This window comes from Pteropus vampyrus, unplaced genomic scaffold, assembly GCF_000151845.1.
Source record: "Pteropus vampyrus isolate Shadow unplaced genomic scaffold, Pvam_2.0 Scaffold18, whole genome shotgun sequence".
NCBI classification, from domain to species: Eukaryota; Metazoa; Chordata; class Mammalia; order Chiroptera; family Pteropodidae; genus Pteropus; species Pteropus vampyrus.
In genome coordinates, this window is record NW_011888799.1 from 6,061,042 (window position 1) to 6,079,740 (window position 18,699).

General features: G+C 53.1%; 2 protein-coding genes across 2 annotated transcripts; both read right to left on the bottom strand.

Annotated features, from left to right (window-relative positions):
- Window positions 1-815: 815 nt before the first annotated feature.
- On the bottom strand, window positions 816-15,155 carry CUL7 (cullin 7). Its single transcript, XM_011354658.2, has 26 exons — window positions 14,427-15,155; window positions 12,999-13,586; window positions 12,403-12,554; window positions 11,767-12,267; window positions 10,975-11,113; window positions 10,678-10,874; window positions 10,168-10,378; window positions 9,358-9,595; window positions 9,168-9,273; window positions 7,960-8,187; window positions 7,595-7,685; window positions 7,321-7,492; window positions 7,042-7,147; window positions 6,645-6,740; window positions 6,294-6,469; window positions 5,847-5,980; window positions 5,326-5,508; window positions 4,954-5,060; window positions 4,685-4,867; window positions 3,623-3,783; window positions 3,242-3,458; window positions 2,852-3,122; window positions 2,001-2,146; window positions 1,739-1,865; window positions 1,452-1,657; window positions 816-1,209 (listed from the first exon to the last, which is right to left on the bottom strand). The coding sequence occupies exons 2-26, from the start codon at window positions 13,576-13,578 to the stop codon at window positions 886-888; spliced, it is 5,052 nt and encodes a 1,683-aa protein (XP_011352960.1). The 5' UTR covers window positions 13,579-13,586; window positions 14,427-15,155; the 3' UTR covers window positions 816-885.
- On the bottom strand, window positions 15,127-18,650 carry MRPL2 (mitochondrial ribosomal protein L2). Its single transcript, XM_011354659.2, has 7 exons — window positions 18,475-18,650; window positions 17,181-17,349; window positions 16,524-16,665; window positions 16,298-16,413; window positions 16,111-16,221; window positions 15,755-15,828; window positions 15,127-15,396 (listed from the first exon to the last, which is right to left on the bottom strand). The coding sequence occupies exons 1-7, from the start codon at window positions 18,568-18,570 to the stop codon at window positions 15,184-15,186; spliced, it is 921 nt and encodes a 306-aa protein (XP_011352961.1). The 5' UTR covers window positions 18,571-18,650; the 3' UTR covers window positions 15,127-15,183.
- Between the last annotated feature and the right edge of the window lie 49 nt (window positions 18,651-18,699).

An 18,699-nucleotide genomic window follows, 5' to 3' on the forward strand; every position in this document is an offset into this window, starting at 1 on the left:
TCAGGATGCTTGGGTCGCTCCTTCCCTCCTCCCCTAATGGCCTCTCCCAAGACAGAGTTCCACCTCTGGCACTGGGTCTCCTAACCTGACCCATCCTGCTTCAGTGTGGGTGAGGCCAGGGGTCCCGATCAGAGCAGTACAGGCCCACCTATGGGGCTAGTTGGGGTCTGGCTTTGGTCACAGTGTGCAGCACTGTACAGCCAGAGAGTAAATGAGTTCATGGCAGCTGCAGTTCCATCTAGGTCTGCTTACAACCCAGATCCTAAAGCATCTGGACAGGGCACACGTTCAGGCTCCTGGTGCCTTCATTTCCTTTATCTCACCTTCACCTTGTCAGTCTTACCTAGGGAAGGTGCCCTGCATTGCACTCACTGCTAGGTGTGGTGGCCAGTGGCAGAGTCTTCACTGTGTCAAACGCTCCCACACTTGGTACTTGTCAGAGTCCCACTGAGTGGTCCAATTCCACAACAAAAGAAAATGGAGTCCTGCTTGATAACCTGCCCAAGTTGCATGCCGTCCAGTACATGGCAATGTATGCTTGGGTTTCCAGTTTGCCAGGTGAAAGCACTTCTGATCCCACACCCTTTGAGAAGGGGGCAGAAATCCATCCCTGTACACTTAATTCCCTGCCGAGAGGAGATACTAAGACACACCTAACTCCCTCCACGGTTTTCCCCAGGCTGCCATCCCCACCCTAAAAATGACTCTCCACATGGCATTAGACAGACTTAGGGCCAGAGGGCTCTTCTCCCCTTTCGGCTAGGAAAGCCCCCTTGACCCTGTCAGGTCCCTAGCAGTCACCACACAGGCCATACACTTAAACTCCTGCATTTTATTTCTGGAGAAATAAAATAGCCCTACCTAGCCCTGACCCCATCTCCAGAGCTACCGGAAGGTGGAGAAGCTCTGGGTGCTGGTGCAGGAGGCATAGGGCACACCCCGAGAGCGAATCTGCAGGGTGTGGAAGGTGAGGGGTGGGTTGGGGCCTGAGGAACTCGGGTTTAGGGACTCAGTGTGGGGCTCCATCACAGTCACAGGGACTGCATAGGACAGCATCTGCGGCCGGTCGCCATGGCGTCTCACCGTGCCTTTGCCCAGGAGGTGCAGGATGCAGGAGAGGACATCGGTACTACTGCAGGCAGACCCCTTACCAAGGCTGCTGACCAAACCCCTGGGAGGACAAGGGCCCTTCTGCCAAGCTTCCAGCACCTGGTAAGGAGAGAGAAGAGGGAACAATAGGTCAGAGACACCCAGCTTACCCCACCTCTAGCTTGCAATCCAAGCACAAGCTGCCAGGACAGTGAGCTCCAAGGACACCAGGTATACCCCAACCTTACTCCTTATAAACCTACAGGCTCTGTAGTGAACCGGAGGTTTTAAATGTTTACCTACCTCCTGTGGTCTGCCTCCCCACCCCAAAGTTCCCTCACCCATTGCCCATCCCCATCTACCAGACAGACAAGCTGGTCAATGTGTAGCCCCTCATCCCCGTGGGCCTTGAGGATTCGGACGATAAGGCAGTTCAGAAGGTTCCGTCTCTTCTCCAGGTTCCGGCCCTCTTCATCCTCAGCTTTCAGGTAGGTCTGAGGTGGGAGGAGCCACACGTTGCCCCTCCTTGGCCTAGGTTCCTCTCTATCATCTCTAATCTTGAGCACCCCTGAAATAAGCACTGGTCATTCAGTGGGGGGCCCACAGCAAGGCCTGCCCTGGCTCAAGCCCCTCTGCCCTAAGTACATACCTCCTGGGACATCCTTTTGCTCATGAAAGTCCAGCGGGCCTCTTGAAGAGGTAAGAGGCCCAATTGCTTGATTCAGCATGTCCGGAGAGAGCCCTGAGAGCGCCAGCAGACCCTCTACGGAGACCACCTTAGAAAGAGGAGGGGGTACTCAGGGCCTCCCCAAGCGGTGGAGTGAAGAGGGTGGAGGGAAGGACAGGGTTAGGGAAGACAGGTGAGAGAGACAAGGTAGGAGACAGCAGGGAGGCACAGAGGACTCGGGCACCTTCAGGTCGTTGAGATACAGCAGCAGCCACATCTGCACGGTGGACACATGCAGGGTCTGGTCCCCAAACTGCAGCTCAGCCCTGCCTAGCCATGTCCACTGCAATAGCTGATGTGGGCCCTGCTCCAGGGCAGGGTAGCTCTGACCTGAGAAGGATCAGGGAGAAGGCACACCATTGGTTGGGCTTTGTCCCCCCTATTCTCTGCAGAGCATGCAGCCCAGCATTCATGGACACTGTGGCTCCTGGCCTGAGTGTCTAGAGCTCAGCCTTCTCTGGGCTGCCTCCCAGATAAGCTGCAGGCATCTGGGGGCCCAGTGTATGCCTTGCCCTGCACCAAGAAGGCTCTGATCAGTGCCTTCGAAGAGTTCTCCATATTTTTAGGGAGAAAATGGAAGCACTGGGGCTCTTATCAACTGGAATATCCATGAGAGAGGTCAGTGTCTCCCCCATTAGTCAGATTCCTTGAGGGCAGGTCTGATTCCCTTCCCCTTTCTTTGTCGCTGTCCACCCCAGGATGAGCCCCCAGTGAAGAGCTTAGATTACAGCGACTGAGCAGGAGCCAGACACCTATCACTAAAGGAGAACTCTTTCTGGTGGCCTCAGGTGCCTCCTGCCTCCATCCTCCCTACCACCCACAAAGAGAGTCCTGGGTCTTATTTTAAGGTCAGAAAAGGCAACAGTCTGATGAGCTGGTGCCTGATAGCTCCATGCCCACAACACAAACCTAAGCTCCTGCCCTTTCTTCTCAAATCCACCCCGTCAAGGCTCCCAACCCCAGGGGCCAATCCAACCCCTTTCCCAGTATCCCAGCCTATTCCCAGTCCCCTGTTCCTTCTGCCCAGCTCCTCACTCTTATTGTAGAAGTTGGAGTATCGGTTCAAAGTGCCTCTCAGATAGTAAGGCAGGCAGGTTCTAGGGTTTAGCATGTGGCAGATGGAAGCAGTAGGCCAGCAGCGTGGTGACAAGACTAGCACAGATACTTCTGGCATTGCCCCTTCATAATACAGGTCCTCGTTCTCCTCCTCCTCTTCCTCTTCCATCACATCTGCTGCCGTGCCAGTTTCCTCACCTTCCTCTTCCTTCTCTCTCTCATGCTCCTTGCCATTGGCCTCATGGCCCACCTAAAGAAGGAAACAGGGTTCTCAAAAGGCAGTGGGCCTCCTCTGGTCTGCTCTATGCCTCTCTTCCTTCCTACGCTCCATTTGTATTAGCATTAGCAAATCCCTTCCCAGGCCCCCACCTGTATTTTCTTCTCTGTGTCCTCCAGCTTCAGGAGTTCCTGATCTAGCCGCTGGAGCTGGTAGACGTGGAACTGGCGCTGCAGCTCCTCAGAGGTGCTCAGGCTCCGCAGCATCTGCTGGGGGAGGCGGTTGGGGAAGCAGGGACCTATCTGCTCCAGCACGGCCCCCTCCAGCCAGCTCGAGCCCAGGCTCAGGAGACGGTCCGCCATGTAGTGCCTGCAGCACACACAGCTCAAGCCTCAGTATGGCACTCAGTATGGCCCGGGCTCCTGCTCCAGGACTCTAGTCTGCCTGGACCCAAGACTCCCAAGGCCCTGCGAGCTGGCCCTGCCCTTGTCATCCTGCCTTCCCCTACCTCCCATTCCCTAGTCCACACTCACTGGTAGTAATGCTCAAAGGTGGTGGCTATCTCCAGACCAGAGAAAATTAGGACGGTTTCCAGGCATCGCTGCAGTTGCGCCAGCATCTCCATCCCCCGGGCCCCACCAATCCGGCTGCCCTGGATCCGCTGGTCGATGTGCCGGGCAAACTGCTCACTCACCTGGGCAGTGGGAAGAGCACAGGGAAACCATAAGCAAGTAAGTGGAAGAGGTGAGTCGAGCAGTGAGGAGGTAGATGTGAACGGCCCCACAGCTTCATAAATTGGTCAACACTTTCGTAAAACTGTTATATAAAATCATTAACAATTGTGCAAATTAACAATATTAACAATTATAAAAGGTTTTTTTCACATTGAACATGTCTAAAAAATGAAACTAACAACAATAATTTAATATGAAGAAATAAGTTACATGCACAAAGATGGTCCCATGTGGTACTACAGATAAAACAGAACTGGAAGCAGTTCAGGCAGCACTTTCTTCACGCTCCCCCCGCACCGTTCTTTGTTTACCAGGGAGCTTGTCCCATTTTAGTTTACCATTTGCTTAACTCTGTGTCTTCCCTAGAAGACTAAACGTTGAGGGGAGGGACTTGATCTATCTTCAGTTCTTATCACAGTGCCTGATACATTTGAAGTGCTTATTAAATATTTATGGGCTGATAGGAATGGGGGAGTAAATTATAGTACATCCATTAGATGGAATTTATGCACCAACAGCGCCACACTCTAACCAACTGAGCCAACTGGCCACCCTGCACAAATAATAAAAGACGAAGATTTTCATGTAACGATCAAAGAAAAAATAAAGTATTTTAGCTACTCATGAGTGAATGACATTAAATCATGCACATGAATAGAAGAAAGCATATCAAGGTATGTTAGGGTGGCACGCTGCAGATGACTATTTTTTTCTTTTTTTTTTAAATTTTTAATGACATGGTTATATGCCAATACATGTCGCTTGTCGAATGGGAATGGAAGGGTGGGCTGTTTTGAGGAGGTGGGGAAGGGAGAGTTTGTCGGAAGAGACCCAGGGGTTAGGTGAGGGTAGGAGGCTTACATGGGCAGCTTTGAGAAAAGGGAGCTTCAGTAAGGCACCAGCACAGCCGTTTTGCAGCGCCAGCAAAAAGGCTGCCCGTGGCCCAAACAGCTCAGAGCTCGATTTCTGCAGATTATTAAAGTGTTCACAGTAGCGTGGCACAAAGTCATCATCCCGCCAGTGTGATGTCAAAAAACTGTTCACCTGAGGAGAAGGGGCAGCAGCGTGAAGAGGCAATCCAACACACCACCATTACAGTTCCCTTACCTCCCGGCACCTGTCCCGCCCACCTGCTCCTCCACCGCTGACTGCCAACAACGGGTCAGGTTTCTCATGATGCTGCTGGGAAGCCCCCGGGTAGCCAGGGAGCTCCAGTCGTGGCTTCTGTTTCTGCCCTCTATGGAGACAGGGAGGGGCAGAGGCAAAGTGGGAGCAGCCTCTCAGTTCCTGGGTCCCCATTCAAGGGTGAGCCCTAGGGCCTTTCCTGATGTGCTGCCACCCAAAATGATGCTCTTGGGTGGGGCTGACACAAACTGGAAGATGAATAGGCTGAGCATGTAGGAAGCAGAAGGGTGAGAAGGGACGGAAGCCTGTAGTATGGGAGTGAGGGTGCACAGGCAATGCCCCTAACCTGAGCTCCCCGCTGAATCCATGGTACTCACTGGGCCGAGGTGTGGTCCCCACAGCAGGGGGTGCCTCACAGGGCTCCACGTGCACCAGCAGGTGGGTGAGGCGGCGCACCCTCGAGGAGAAAGCTGCAGCGCGGCTCTGGGGGTTGTGGGCAGCCTCCCGACACTCCAGGTACTGGTCCAGCAGCCAGCCCAGGGGGCTGATGCCGTCCTCGTCTAGAGGTTGGGAAAAACAAGCCAAGGCAGGGCATGTCTCCAGGGCAGTGGAAGAGGCTGGCTTGACGGGAGCATGGAGAAAGAGCAGTTAGACAGAATGATCCAGGGAGGGGAGGTAGCGAGGCTCCACCTGACCTTACGGTGTCACCTGGCACCTGAGAGACATGGGAAAGGAGGTGGCCCCTGTGTTGTGAGAAGACTAAGGTTCCAAACAAACACAAATACCAAAAGGGCCAAGAGTATAACCAAGCAGGTGGCTTCAGGGTAGAGCAAAAAGAGGCTGGTTAGTGGGGGCTAACAACGGGATGGTAAAGGGGGCCAGGGGTTGGGATGGTTACCGGGGGAGGTGATGTTCTGCACCAGGGGGCTGACCAGGGCCTCCCAGCAGGTCTTGCCCAGTGCTTGGGCAGCTTCGTTGTCAGGGAGGAAGTGATCAGCAAAATTCTGCTCCTGGCGCAGAGCCCCGTTGAGTCTGGGGAAAAGTATGGGTAAGGTGCCAGGGGCTAGAGGCTTAAGTTACCTCAGTGTCTACCCAGACTAAGATTGTCAGCTAATCCCCAGCAACCAGACCAAATCTCCTCAGTTTTGATAACTCCCCTATGTTAACTAGCAGATCCCATTTCCAACCCCCCTGAGAAATCTCTTTATTCTTTCCTTCCTTTCCCAAACACTCCAGCCACTCCACAAGCATGTTCACTCTCCATCTTACGCCCTCCACAGAAGCCACCCAGTGGCTGCCTTTAATACTTACGCACATAGGCACACACACACATGCTTGCACACACCTAGAACTCAGGTGCAGGAGGCTCCTACGGTCCTCGGCTATGTCCTGGCTCCAGGCCTGAGCCCGAACCATGTAGAAGAGGCGTGTGTGACGACACAGTTGCTCCCGGAACACTGGCCAGAAAGTGGGCTTGGGGCCCAGGACCTCCAACCCCCGAATGCGTGTGTCAATACCGCCCTGCAATGCACACAGGCCTGTTTTCGCCTAGTTCGCATTCTCCTCAGAATGATCTGGGGTCAGCCACACCCTCATTCTTTACTCCTGGAGCTGCCCACGACCCAGGCCGGAGCTCTGGCCCAAGATCTGCAACAGTTACAGGACCTGGAGCCCCATGTCCAGGAGCCTGCTCTACCTGCTGGCAGCGCTTTATGCGGATCTGGATGACGGGCCAGAAGCGGTTCAGGTTCTCCAGGAGGATCACCCGGCTGGCAGAGGGCATCACGTTGACCTGGTAAAGAGCAGAGAAGGCTGTTACCTCCACAACTGTAGATAAGAGTGCTGGGAGCCCCAAAGCTGCTCTTGGCCCATCACTGTGTCCCTTTCTTCCCCAGCTCTGGGGTGTGTGGGGTCCTGATGGTCAGGTCTTAATGCCACCCTCTCTCTTTAGGGCCTGATGCCAACATCTAGGCACAGGGATAAAGGACTCTACTTTCTATGGGGTGCAAGACAGGGAGAAATTCAGGAGTTTAGGAGTCTGGGCAGAAGGGTGGATCCTTTGAGTAGTGGTCTAGTGGCACAGGGGTCCCTACCGAGTTGAGTTCTGTATTAAGAGAGCTGGTGCTGTCGCCCCCGAACACCACCACCCTGGCCGGCATGTAGCTCGAGTCTTCACCAGCCACCAGCAGAGTCAGCTGCCTGGGAGCAGGGAAGAGGAGCCAATTGGAACCAGAACCAGTCATGTCTTTGTAGATAAGAGCCAAGGAGACCCTCTGGTTATGTTCAGGAGGAAGGCGCTTCGACCAGACAAACACAGAGAAGTCAAGAGGAAGTGTAGGTGTATGGCTAAGCATATGCATGAAGCATGTTACCTGATGAGGACACCCTGGTGCATGTGTAAGGTGATGTAGTGGGAGCCAGTGCTGCCATTGGACTCCCAGTAGGTCTTGGGGTTGCGGTCCGTCAGCTTGCTGGCCCGGTGCGGGTTGGAGGACACTTCCACCTTCTCCCAGCACTTGTCCTCCTTCACTTCCACACTGGAGCCTGGGGGCAAGTGGGAAGGGGTGGCAGTCACAGCCTGGTTAGTATGGAGGGAAGACAGATGTAGTTGTGGGTACATGGAGTAATGTGGGGACAGGCACGAACCCTGGCACAGATATCTGAGAAACACATCAAAGAAGGGGATGTTGATGGGTTGGTGGGTTCTTCTGTGGTCTTCGATCTGACCCAGCACCATCTGCAGCCGGAACATCAGAGAAGAGGCGTGAGGAGGAGGAAGGAACACAGGGAAGCATGTTTGGAGAAAGATTCAGCAGCAATGGGACTTCCTCCATAACACTAGCAGAGCAGGACCAGATGACGTAGGAGAGCGGAGAACAAATGACCCCAGGTTCACTAGACTCACCTGCCTTTCTCAACTTCAGAAACACCCCCGCTTCCCCTCCACTCCTTGGCTTTCATATTCTTACCCAGCCGTGAACTCACAACTTTCCTTTGCCATTCCTCCTGACCTGGATGCAGCCTCCCAGGATGTTAGTGGTGAGTTTTCGGTAGAGGTGGGCATGCTTCTCGCACTTGAACACCATGTCCCGCAGTTCTTGAGCCAGCTCCAGCTCTCCCAGGTGCTTTTCCAGGGCCCTGGAGATGGCGTCTCGGGCTCCCAGTTGATTCAGCACCACAGCATAGTCCCTGCTCACTGAGGCCAGGTGGTACAGGAAGAAGATCAGTTCCTGGAGCACCTGAGATGGGGGCAGGGAGAGGTAAGTAAAGGGGACAAGGCACGGGCCACAAAGGCATCTCCAGGAGTATTTACTACACACCTACGGTGTGCTGGGTGCTGGGACTACTGCACTGAACAAGACAAGACATAGTGAGGAAGTAAAAAGACAGGGATAGGGGAGACACACGAGGGCTGGGTGGAGTTAGAGAACGAAAGACAATCTGAATTGAAAAAGCCAAGAGATGCCCTGCCCCACCCCTACCCCCCCCAGGATTCTCGATTACAAATAATGTTGGCAATAGGTGCAGAGAGCATCCCAGCTTGTTTCTTTTCAGGCCCTGCTGTCCCAAGAACCAGCTGTGAGGCTGCATTCTGAGATCCTCAGTCCCTAAGCACAGACACCTGTCAGTGGGAAGAGGGCTGAGTGGGACTGGATGTGTGTATCTGGGTAACAACCAAAGGTGTATACTATAGACACGCACTGCCACTAGTTCTCTGTCCCCTTCCCAAGCCTTCCGTGCCCAGGATGTCTCTGTGGCAGGGGACTCTGGGATGTGATGGTCCCCTCTGCCTCCTTCACCCCCTTTCCCCCCACAGGCCAAGCCAAACAGGAGGCTCTTAATGCAATATGGAGATAACCTTTTGTGTAAAAAGATGGCAAATAAGATCACATGTTTGGGTTTGTTTATATTCACATAAGGAAACACAAGGAGGATACATAAATACAGTGGTTACCAGTATGGGGCATGTGGGGCACTGGGAGAATCGGGATTCCACTGGGAGTGACAGTTCTCAGTGTACACCTTGTTATATCGTTTTGATTTGTGAAGTGTGAATGTACTACCTATTTAAAAAAGTAAAATCCAATTTAAAAAACAAAACCCAAACCATGAGCACCAAGGCTCCATCGTGCCCTTCAGAGCCCCACCCAGGAGGTCTGCCTCATCAGAGGCTGCCTTATGTCCTCCTCAGCATCTCCCCAGAGCAGGGCAAGGGTACCTCTCGGTCAGTGTCTGGGGACTGCAGGCAGGCCATACAGGCATCCATGGCCTCGTGCCAGGGCAGCAGCAGTGCCTCGGGGAAGTCCACCAGCCGCATCAAGATTCTGGAGAGCAGGGAGCGGGAGGAGAGATGTGCAGCCAACCTCGAAGACTCTTTTGCCCAACTACGCCTCTCACCATCCCCTCACCTCAGAGCAGCAAGGTGTAAGGCCTTGTTGGCCACTGGAGTGTCCAGGCTCCTCATCAGCGTGAGGAAGGGCTGGGGCTGCCGCTGCAGCAGCAGCAGGAGCGGCTTGACCTCATTCTCCTGGGTCCCCTCTGAGCTGAGGGCTTGCTCCAGATCCAGGATGATTTTCCCAGCTGGCCCACAGCCCTCCACCAGACGATGCAAGGGAGTGTTGGGGCACTGAATCAGGGGTTCTTTTGCTATAAGATGGGGGAAATCATAAGGGCTGGTCACTGTTAATGATGTGAAAGATCAGAAAAGGGCAGATTCCTAACTCTCAATCTAGTTTGCTAATTTCTCCTAAAAATGTTTTTGGTTTCTTTTGCCCCACTAAAAGTGAGGTTTGGGGATCTCGTAGCATTTTTTAATGTATTTATAAGACAGCTTTATGACAAGTTTTATGTACTTAAAATTGCAAAGGATATTCCTGTCTACCAGCAGAGCATTTCCCTATATCTAAAAGCATGCGATAATTTGTTTTTCTGAACAATAGAAAAAATTAAATATGGGAGGGGGGTGCTTTTAAAGGCTTCAGATCTCTTGCAATTTTCTAACTTTACTCCCTCCTTCGTTCTTTGGAGGGAGTACAATGTCTGCTTCTCCAATTCCTTGCTTATCTCTAAGTTTCAGTTTATTCCTAAAGTGCCGTATCTTCCAGACAGGACTGCACAAAAATCATCACAGACATCTCTCCTGGGCTTGTGCCCTCCTAGAGCCCAGCCTGCAGAGCTGCTGTGTCTGTCTGGCACCCCACCTTCCACTCTGGATGCACCTGCTGATTCCTGAGGCTGGGCCTGGGCTTCCGGCAGGGATGGGTAAGCCAGCTGCCCTGCCAGGGCCTGAGGCCCATATTTTCTGTAGACACGACAGTTGCGCAGGTCCCTGAGAGCACTGTCATCGAGTCGCTGTGGCAGAGCCAGCAGCAGGTCCTGGGCCAATTCCATGGGCACGGCCAGCTCAGCCAGGATCTCGTCATCCAGAATCTGTCATGGGGAGAAGTTCTCACTGCAGGTAGCCCTGCCAGCACAGAGGCTCCAGGGGCACTTGGTAGTGGTGCAGGTTTCTGCATATACCTTCTCCATCCTGAACCTCTCACGGCTGCCAACTAACTCCTCCCAAACAGCTCACCAATGCCTCTGAACATTCTAGACCCCCGCCCCTGCAGCCCGTTATGCTATCAACCTCCACTTCCCATCCCGAGCCTTCCAAATGTTCTGTCACAGTGCAGTCCACCCCTTGCAGTGGAACCCTCCAACTTCCGTATGTCCTGGGCCAGCTCTACCTCCCCATCCAGGTTCTCCTGGAGGATCTGGAGAACCTCTTGATGGTCAGGTCCATCCAGCTTCTTGATGAAGAAGAGGAGCTCCCACCACTCGGCCTGGGTCAGGTGTTCACTCTCCTCAGTGTCTTCATCCTCAGGCAGCACATAGGGCACAGCGTAGAGCTCTGTCATGGGCTTCCATCGCCAGGAGGGCAGAGCTATGGAAATGGGTTGTAGGGCACAGAGATGTCACTACCCACCCAGCCATACCACTGCTCCTGTGCTCAAAACTGACGCTTGTTTCCTCTCTGGGCTCACCTATACCCTGCGCTCCACTGACCACTGCACCCTGGTACTCATCAGCCTCAACCACATCCTCAGTGTCTTCCTCAAAGCCCAGAATCTCCAGCATGTGCCAGTGTACCCAATAAGTGCGGCCCGTTGATTCCCACAGCACCTGGAAGACATGGGGGAAAAGAAAGAGAAGTGGGGTAGAGGGTTTACTAAATGACTGTCTGTGGCCCGATGATGAGGATGTATGGTCCTCAAATGACTACCTGGCCAGGTTTGAAAAAACCTCCAAATAGCAAAACACTGGCATATGGAGAACAAGAACACACACACAATATGCCTTCTCCTACTGGGACTGGGCTCTGCCTCTTCCTCTCATCTATCCCTGACGGCTTATGCACCTACACATCCTCCTGGCCTTAACTACCCTGTCTCCCTGACCCCGACCTTTGGGAAAATTTTGTTATATCAGTTTCTTTCCGGGAGAGTCTTCCTGACCTCATAGCCTTCTAAACCCAGATTTTTCTCAGCCTACCAAACGGCCCCACTTACAATTGCTGACCTCCTTTTAAACCATTTCAATTCCCTTTGGGTGACCTGCCAGAGTTCCCTGCATGGAAGCCCTGGCTTAGCCCTACCCAGAAAGATCCCCAACAGCCCTTCTCCCTGGCAGTTAGTGCTGAGAGTATGAAGTGTGTGCTCTGGGCTTGGAACACACATCTATTATTTAAAAGCCCCACGAAAGCCCCAAAATAAATCTTTTAAAAAACCCTCAAAATTTTATAAAAGATCCCTGTCCACCACCATGCACTTACTCACCTGCACAGGGGGTACGCCACTGTTGCTCTGCCGGAACTCGCCCTCGTCCCCAGCACTGATCTCCTCGAAATCATCCAGCATCCGTACTCGCATTCCTGGCTGTAGCGTATCCCGCACATACAAAGCATAGGTATTGCCACTTGCGAACTCAGGGCGCGGGCGAAACCGCCTTGACCTCCTGAGAGAGGGTCGGGCCTGGGTGGGTGGCAGCCCTGGACCTGCTTCTGCCAGCTGGGGCTGGAAGATGGAACAGGAAGACCTAGCCGAGGGCCTCTGTCTGCTCGAGGCCCAGTCCCAGCGCATGGCCTGCACCAGCTCTGAGATCAGGGTACCCACAGCCATGCTGAACTCCAGCTCTAGCCGACCCCTTTCTCCACTCGACTCCTCAGGAGCAGAGCTGTTTTGGGCTCCTAGTTCTGCAGCACTGTCATTCAGCTGATCCAGGAGGGAGGTGACATGCAAATAGCGCTTCACCAGGGAGAAGAGCAGCCTTCCTGGGACCTGTAGGACACATCTGGGTGTTGTCCACCTTGTCCCAGCTTTAGCCCCGTTCTCCACACTGTTCTCTATGAACAGGTGGAAAGGTCTGGTCTCTAGATCTTCACAGCCCCACTCCCAAGGCCCCCAACAGAATACCTGTGGCAGCTGAATGCCCTCAAAAGACATGGGGTGTTCAGAGAGCGTGGCCTGTGCAAACAGAGCCAGCAGAGCACAGCGGCTGTCAAAATCCAGGTGTTTCTCAATGGCCTCTTGCTGGCTCAGTGACAGAAGGATCTGGGTCCGGGTCCCTGTAACCCAGACTCCAATCAGTAACTGCTCCCTCACCTCACCCTTCTCAGGCATCTCTCCTAGACCCCCTACTCTCTCAGTCCCATCATTTGGCCACTATGTACTAGGAATGACATGATTTGCTTTGAAAGCCAAAACTTACTATGTTTTTCATATATGTGTATATATACATATATATGTGTATATATATTTATACCCTGCAATAGTCTAAAATCTAAACTCTTCCTTTGTGTAGAAATTGAGATTCTTGGGGAGTCAGTCTTCCCTCTTTCTGCAGAGATGCCCACACATACCTTCCCACCTCCTTTTCTTCTCCAACTCTAAAAGCGCAACAGTCATTTACATACTGATGAGGTCAGAGACTCCTGTTGCAGCATCCTACGAGACCCTAAGCAAACCCAGCCCCTCTCTTGCTTCCCCTTCCTTTCCACACTGCTCCTCACCAGCATCATGGGAGGCCAAGGCTTGTATCATCCGGCCTGCGCTCCATCGAATCTGATAATCGGGACTACTCAACATGTGCATGAGCAAATCCAGGACTCTTGGGTCTTTGAAGACCCCAGTTAGGGGCTCAATGCTGGCGTAGGCACTAAGCACATGGACAGTGTGAAGGAGAGGAGCAGGAGGAGTGGTGCCCACACACTCCTCCAGCTGCCGAAGGGCCCTCTGAATCAGGGACTTCACATCGGTTTCCATCTCCCCCAGCACGGACTTGTCCAGGGCCCCAGCCTCTCCTGCAGTCTCCTGGGAAGGCCCGATAACTTGGCCATCCTCGCCCAGCATCTTGTGGCAGTTGGCATAGATCTCGTCATTGGACATCCACAGCAGGATGTGCTCAGCCTTGCAGTCCACTTGGCTAGAGCTCCCTTCCCCATCCTCCCCACGCCTCAGGATGAGCCAGCGGATCTGGTACTCAGGATGCCCATCGTGGCCCACCCGCTGGCGGATCAGCTCATCAGGATAGGCATGTAAGCCAGGCCCCAGGGGCACTCTGAATTCCCTGTAGCGTAGTTCCCCCACCATCCTGGCACCTAGGACACACAAGGAAGAGAACAGGCAAGCTAAAGTGAGAAGGGAGATCAGAAAATCAAGGACATCCAGGAGTGGAGAAGCAAATGTGGCACCAGGTGTTGGGTTGGATGGGGTAAAGTGGGGCCCAGGAGTTGCCTGCTGTAAGGTTGGGTGGGGCCAAGCCTAAGCAAAGGAACATTGAGATGTTTGTTCTGAGAGAACACGAAATCTGGGGGTAAAAGGAGGGTCTAAGACCCTGAAGCCTGGAATGGATTGTTTTAGAGCAGTGGGAAGAGGACAATGGGGGAAAGGCAGCCTTGGAGTTAAAAGCGAATCTCAAGGACCTAGAACAGGCGCAGCAGCCCTGAGAAGGGAGTTAAAACGGGGTGTGTTACGGGGTTCCTGGAGAGCGACACCCGAGCGTGCGTGGGAAGGGATGCTACCTCCAATGCTTGAAGCACAGGAGTGTGAGTCGCAGAGGCAAGAGACCCAGAGAACTGGTGGAGGGAGGGTTCAAGCCTCAGTGGGCTGGGAGGAGGGGGCTGGTGGGCTGCCGGCGCTGATGACTGGAGGCACTGGAGCAGCATGGCCCATGGCGGATATGCAAGGCCCGAGAAAAGGTTTGCAAGAGACCCAGTGGGTGAGGGGCGCGAGGCTTGGTGGACCAGGGTTTTAGACTTGAGAAGCAGAGGGGCGCGCGGCAAGAAAGGGGTGGTGGGTGGCTGGGTCGGATAGATGAGAATCCCGAAGCACTGTGGAATGAGGGGACGCGAGGTTGGGTTCCGAGCGCGGCTTGGTGGGATGGTGGGCAGAGGAAAACCCAGGGTAGGGGCAGGGGGCCGCGGTGGGGCTCTGGCCACCTCAGAAGTCGATGGGGGTCCTGGCGCGAGGCCTGTCCTTCGCTGAGATAGGGACGCGGCGCATACGATGGCGGCGACGCTGGCGAAGATTTGGGCCCCGCCTGGGCCCCCGAAGGGGGTCGAGGCGAAGAGGCGGGAGGGGGCGTGCCTCTGCAGGACGGGCTGGCGGGCAGGGGGCGTGGCGCATTGGGACCTAGCGCACTGGGGCCCGGCCACTGTCACCGCCAGCGAGCACAGGTTGCGGCTGCTGGGGCAGGGCAGGGCGGGGCTGGTGCCATCCCAAGGCGCCACTCGTCTAGCTCTAGGGGCTCCGCCGCCCGCCCAAAGTTGCGGCTCATTTCCGCCAGCCCCAGCGGAAAGCTTGGGGCCTGGAGAGAGCGCCGGGGCGGAGTCGCGGATGCCACCTCGGCGACGCGCGGCACCTCCTCCTCCGCGACGCCCTTTCCTCTTCCTTTTGGTACTCCCTCCTGCCACCGGAAGTGCCTTCCTGGTTTCCCCCAGCCAGAACTGAAAGAACTTGGAGGTCATTTATCCCCCCCTCTTTCATTATCTATAATAGAACTGAGAGAAAGTAGGCGGCTGGAAATGAGGTTGCATCCCAGCCCCATATTATCCTTTCCTTTCTCCTCCCCCCCACATTTGTTTGCTCCTGTCTTTCTCCCGGTCCACTGTGTAGCATCTCTCCCGGCAGAAAACAGTAACAGATAAAAACGGGGTTGGAGGGGGGTGGGGCGCATTTTATTAGATTCCAGGGATATCAGCTTTGGGCAACAGCTGAGGGGAGCTTCACATAACTCTTCATGGGGGGCAGCGGACGAATCTTTCGGCCCGCCCAGCCCCCCTTGCGGTGCCATAACCCGCTGGAAGGCCTCTTGCCCAGCCAGCGGTTCCGTCCAGCCTTGCCGATGACCCGTTTGTTATGATCAACGTTGGATACTCGGCCTACTGTTGCTATGCATGTTTCCAGCACCTGACAGAGAAAGCAGATGGTGGAGAATGCACAGTGGGTGGAAAGAGCCTGACAATGTTGAGGGAAGGACTCTTGGGAGGGTTCTTACACTCAGTGAGAGAAGGGAGAGGACAGGGTAAAAGCACAACATAATTGAACTTGAGTGCAGGTCCTATAGGAGTTGAAAATGAAAGACACTGTTCCCTATTCCATTATGGTGCCAGCCTGACCAGGCATGCCTAGTCAAGCAGAAGAAAAGGACAGAGCCAGCTGGGGGCAGTTCTTAACATAAAACACCTGGGAGCTATCCTGGCCAGGAAAGGCATATTTCAAAAATTCCTCCTTTGCTGAATCCTCCTACCTGTACCCACGCACATACCTGCATCTGCCTCTTAGAGGGCAGCTGGATGATGGCCGTCCCATTCACTTTCCGTAGCAGCACACCACATGTCCCTGGGGAGAGGGGAAGCAGTAGCTTTGCCACCTTCCACAAAGGAGGAGGTGGGGAGTATTTACAAGGGGGGCCACACACTGCCCTTGTTTTGCTCTTTAGGAGCAGATAAGTAGGATGCATGCAATGTTTTAGGTCAAAACACAAGCACCTCTTCATCCTCGTTTTCCTTCTTTTTCTCCATCAGCAAACCAGATGTGGGCCCATGGGTTCAGAGAATTGTGACCTGGGGTAACCCCTAGCCTTCCAAACTATAAGACCCTAAGCAGCTCCTTTCCTCATACCTGCGGCACGAATATACTGGGCCCCCCGGCCTGGCTCACTCTCCACGTTGTTGATGAGGGTCCCCACTGGCAAGGCCCCAAGAGGATGTGCATCCCCTTCCCGAGGAGCAACTAAAAGACAGAATTTCATCAGCACCAGAACCCTTGCAGCTTCACAGCCCACACACATCCGGTGGCCATCTCTCACCTGCCATTCGGCCTATGTGGTCAGAGTTCAGGATTATATCTCCAGCCTGCATGTTTTCAGTAGCAATGATCCAGCGTTTCCTGTTGCCCCCAGCAACCAGAGCTATGTCTGCTGACCTGTTCAGGGTGAGGAACTCGTGAGCAGACCATCTAGGCAGCCTCATATCTTCTGAAAAGCCACAGAGCTCATTCACCCATACCATCATTACCCCACACCCCAAACTTGCCTACAGGGATCATAGCGGACGACAATGACCTTTTCCTCAAAGGGTCCTGACTTGGTTTCCTGCTCAGGCCGGAACCGAAGAAAGTCAATCATGCGATAACGTTGCTTGTGGCCCCCGCCAATACCATGCACTTTGATTCGGCCTGTGGTCAGGAGAGTGAGGGGATATGACCCAGGTCAGATGAACAGACTTTTCCTGGGCAGAGAGCAGTGTTTCCCAAAATTGTGACACACACAGAAAATGATGAAAATTTGGAGCACAATGGGCAATGGGGTAAATTGGGAAGGGGAAAATACATGGACTTTGGTAAAAACACAGTTACATGATTACTGAAACTATAAAACTATAAATTCTCTACAAATCAGTGAACTAAGGGCCATGTAAACAGTGCTCAATTTCAACTGTTATCAATTTTTGAAGGGTCTGAAGAAAAATGTTATGACGCTTGTGTATGCTGTTTTCTTCAATAACCTAGAATTGTCTTTAGGAGCACAGCCCACTTGTCTGTTGCTTTGTAGTCTACTCTCTTGCTCTGAAACACATACTACATGCAGAAGGAGTGTTTCAATTACATTTCTCTGCCTGTATCAATACAGGCTTAGGGCCCTACCATGTTTTTTCCCTTTACTGCTTATATCCTCTCGCCCTTGCTCCCACCTGTGTGGTCTCGGCCCCCAGACTTCCTCATCTTCACTGGTGTAATGGTGTACTTGGTACGACTCTTCCAGGACACAAACTTGGCACTAAGGGCAACAGAGGTAAGGACTGGGCGACAGGGGAGCAACATCGAGGCAGAGGGCACCTGGAGGAAGGCATTGTTTTTCACCTAGAGATAAACAGAAATCTCTTTCACTTGAAAGCTAATTGAAGGAGAAGCATCATAGAACCAAGGGAGAAAGCAGAAACCAAGTTTAGCTTGTAACCCACTTCCTCCTGGAAGTGTCCCAGATGAGCTGTCCAAAAACTCTACCCTTCCCAGCTTGCACAATACCAGTGTGGAATGTTTATCCAGGTATATGTGTGTTGATTACCTCTCTTCATTTGATCATTTGACCTCTAATGTATTTCTTCAATGGAATGTTCTCCCCTTGGTGTATCTACTAAAAGTGGCTCAAAACTCTCCTCCAGGAAACTTTTCTTTCCCTAAACAACTCCCTTCTCCAGAGCTGGCAACTTCCACACATCCATATACCACGATCGGGACAGATGCCTTTTTCTCGTTTGCATTATGTTTCTGGGAGTTTTTCAGACATGAATGGAGAGGCAGGATCATTTCTGTCTTGTTCCCTGTGGTATTCCCAGAATTTCACAGAGTAGGTTTTGAATTTTAAGTGTGCATCTGCCAAACTCTACCATCAGCCCGAGAGGTCCAGAAGAGCAAGACGTACAACTACTTTTTTCTGTGACTCACCAATTACCCACTAGGGGCCTTGTAATACCTTCACCTTAGGCTCCTATTCTTGGTATCTTGCCCTGCATTCTCTAATCGCACCATCCTTAATGGATGTCATAATCGTTAAGAGCTCAGGCTTTGAAGCCAGACTACCTAGCTCCAATAGTTGGTTTATGACCTTAGACTATTTATCAGTTTTTTCATATGCAAAATGGGAACAATAACTACCTATAGAGTGGTTGAAAAGATCTCATTTATTTCAAACTTCTATTACTTATGCCTGGCTTGTGATAGGCACCCCCCAAAATATCAGTCATTACTGAAACCTGTACAACCGGTGATCCGTAATGCACTTTCTCCTCTAATATCTTGTCTGAGAAATCCAGCGGCCCTGTGTAAGCAACACTTATATAGGAAAAAGCTGAGACTGAGAGTGACTTATCGAAGGTCATAGGCCGGCGTGACTCCTGACCAGACTCGCATCCCCACTTATCTCCGGTTGCCCTCTCTCCAGCGGCCTGAACGGAAACAGCCTCGTTCCCGGGTAAGGTGGATTACCTGGGCGGCCGGGAGCAGGCTCAGACTGGGGGAGGCGGCGGCCGAGGGCGCCAGGTTCAGGGAGCCCAGAGCGCGGGTCAGTGCCCGCAGGGCCATGAGGGTAGCCAGCTCCGCTAGGTTCAGCACTCCACCATTACCTTTACCCAGATTCCCTGGCGCTCGAGGATGACGTTAACGACTCCCCAAGCCGTCGCTCCCATATGACGTAAAAAGAGGCGGGAGGAG

Coding starts and splice junctions, on each gene's coding strand:
- CUL7 (XM_011354658.2), bottom strand. CDS start 13,578: ATGGTGGGGGAACTACGCTACAGGGAATTCAGAGTGCCCCTGGGGCCT. Junction 7,148..7,320: donor CACCAGGGTGTCCTCATCAG/GTAACATGCTTC, acceptor CCCTGCTCCCAG/GCAGCTGACTCTGCTGGTGG. Junction 5,981..6,293: donor CTCCTGCACCTGAGTTCTAG/GTGTGTGCAAGC, acceptor ACTTTTCCCCAG/ACTCAACGGGGCTCTGCGCC.
- MRPL2 (XM_011354659.2), bottom strand. CDS start 18,570: ATGGCCCTGCGGGCACTGACCCGCGCTCTGGGCTCCCTGAACCTGGCG. Junction 16,414..16,523: donor GTCCGCTATGATCCCTGTAG/GCAAGTTTGGGG, acceptor CACCCTGAACAG/GTCAGCAGACATAGCTCTGG. Junction 15,829..16,110: donor CCAGTATATTCGTGCCGCAG/GTATGAGGAAAG, acceptor CCCTCTCCCCAG/GGACATGTGGTGTGCTGCTA.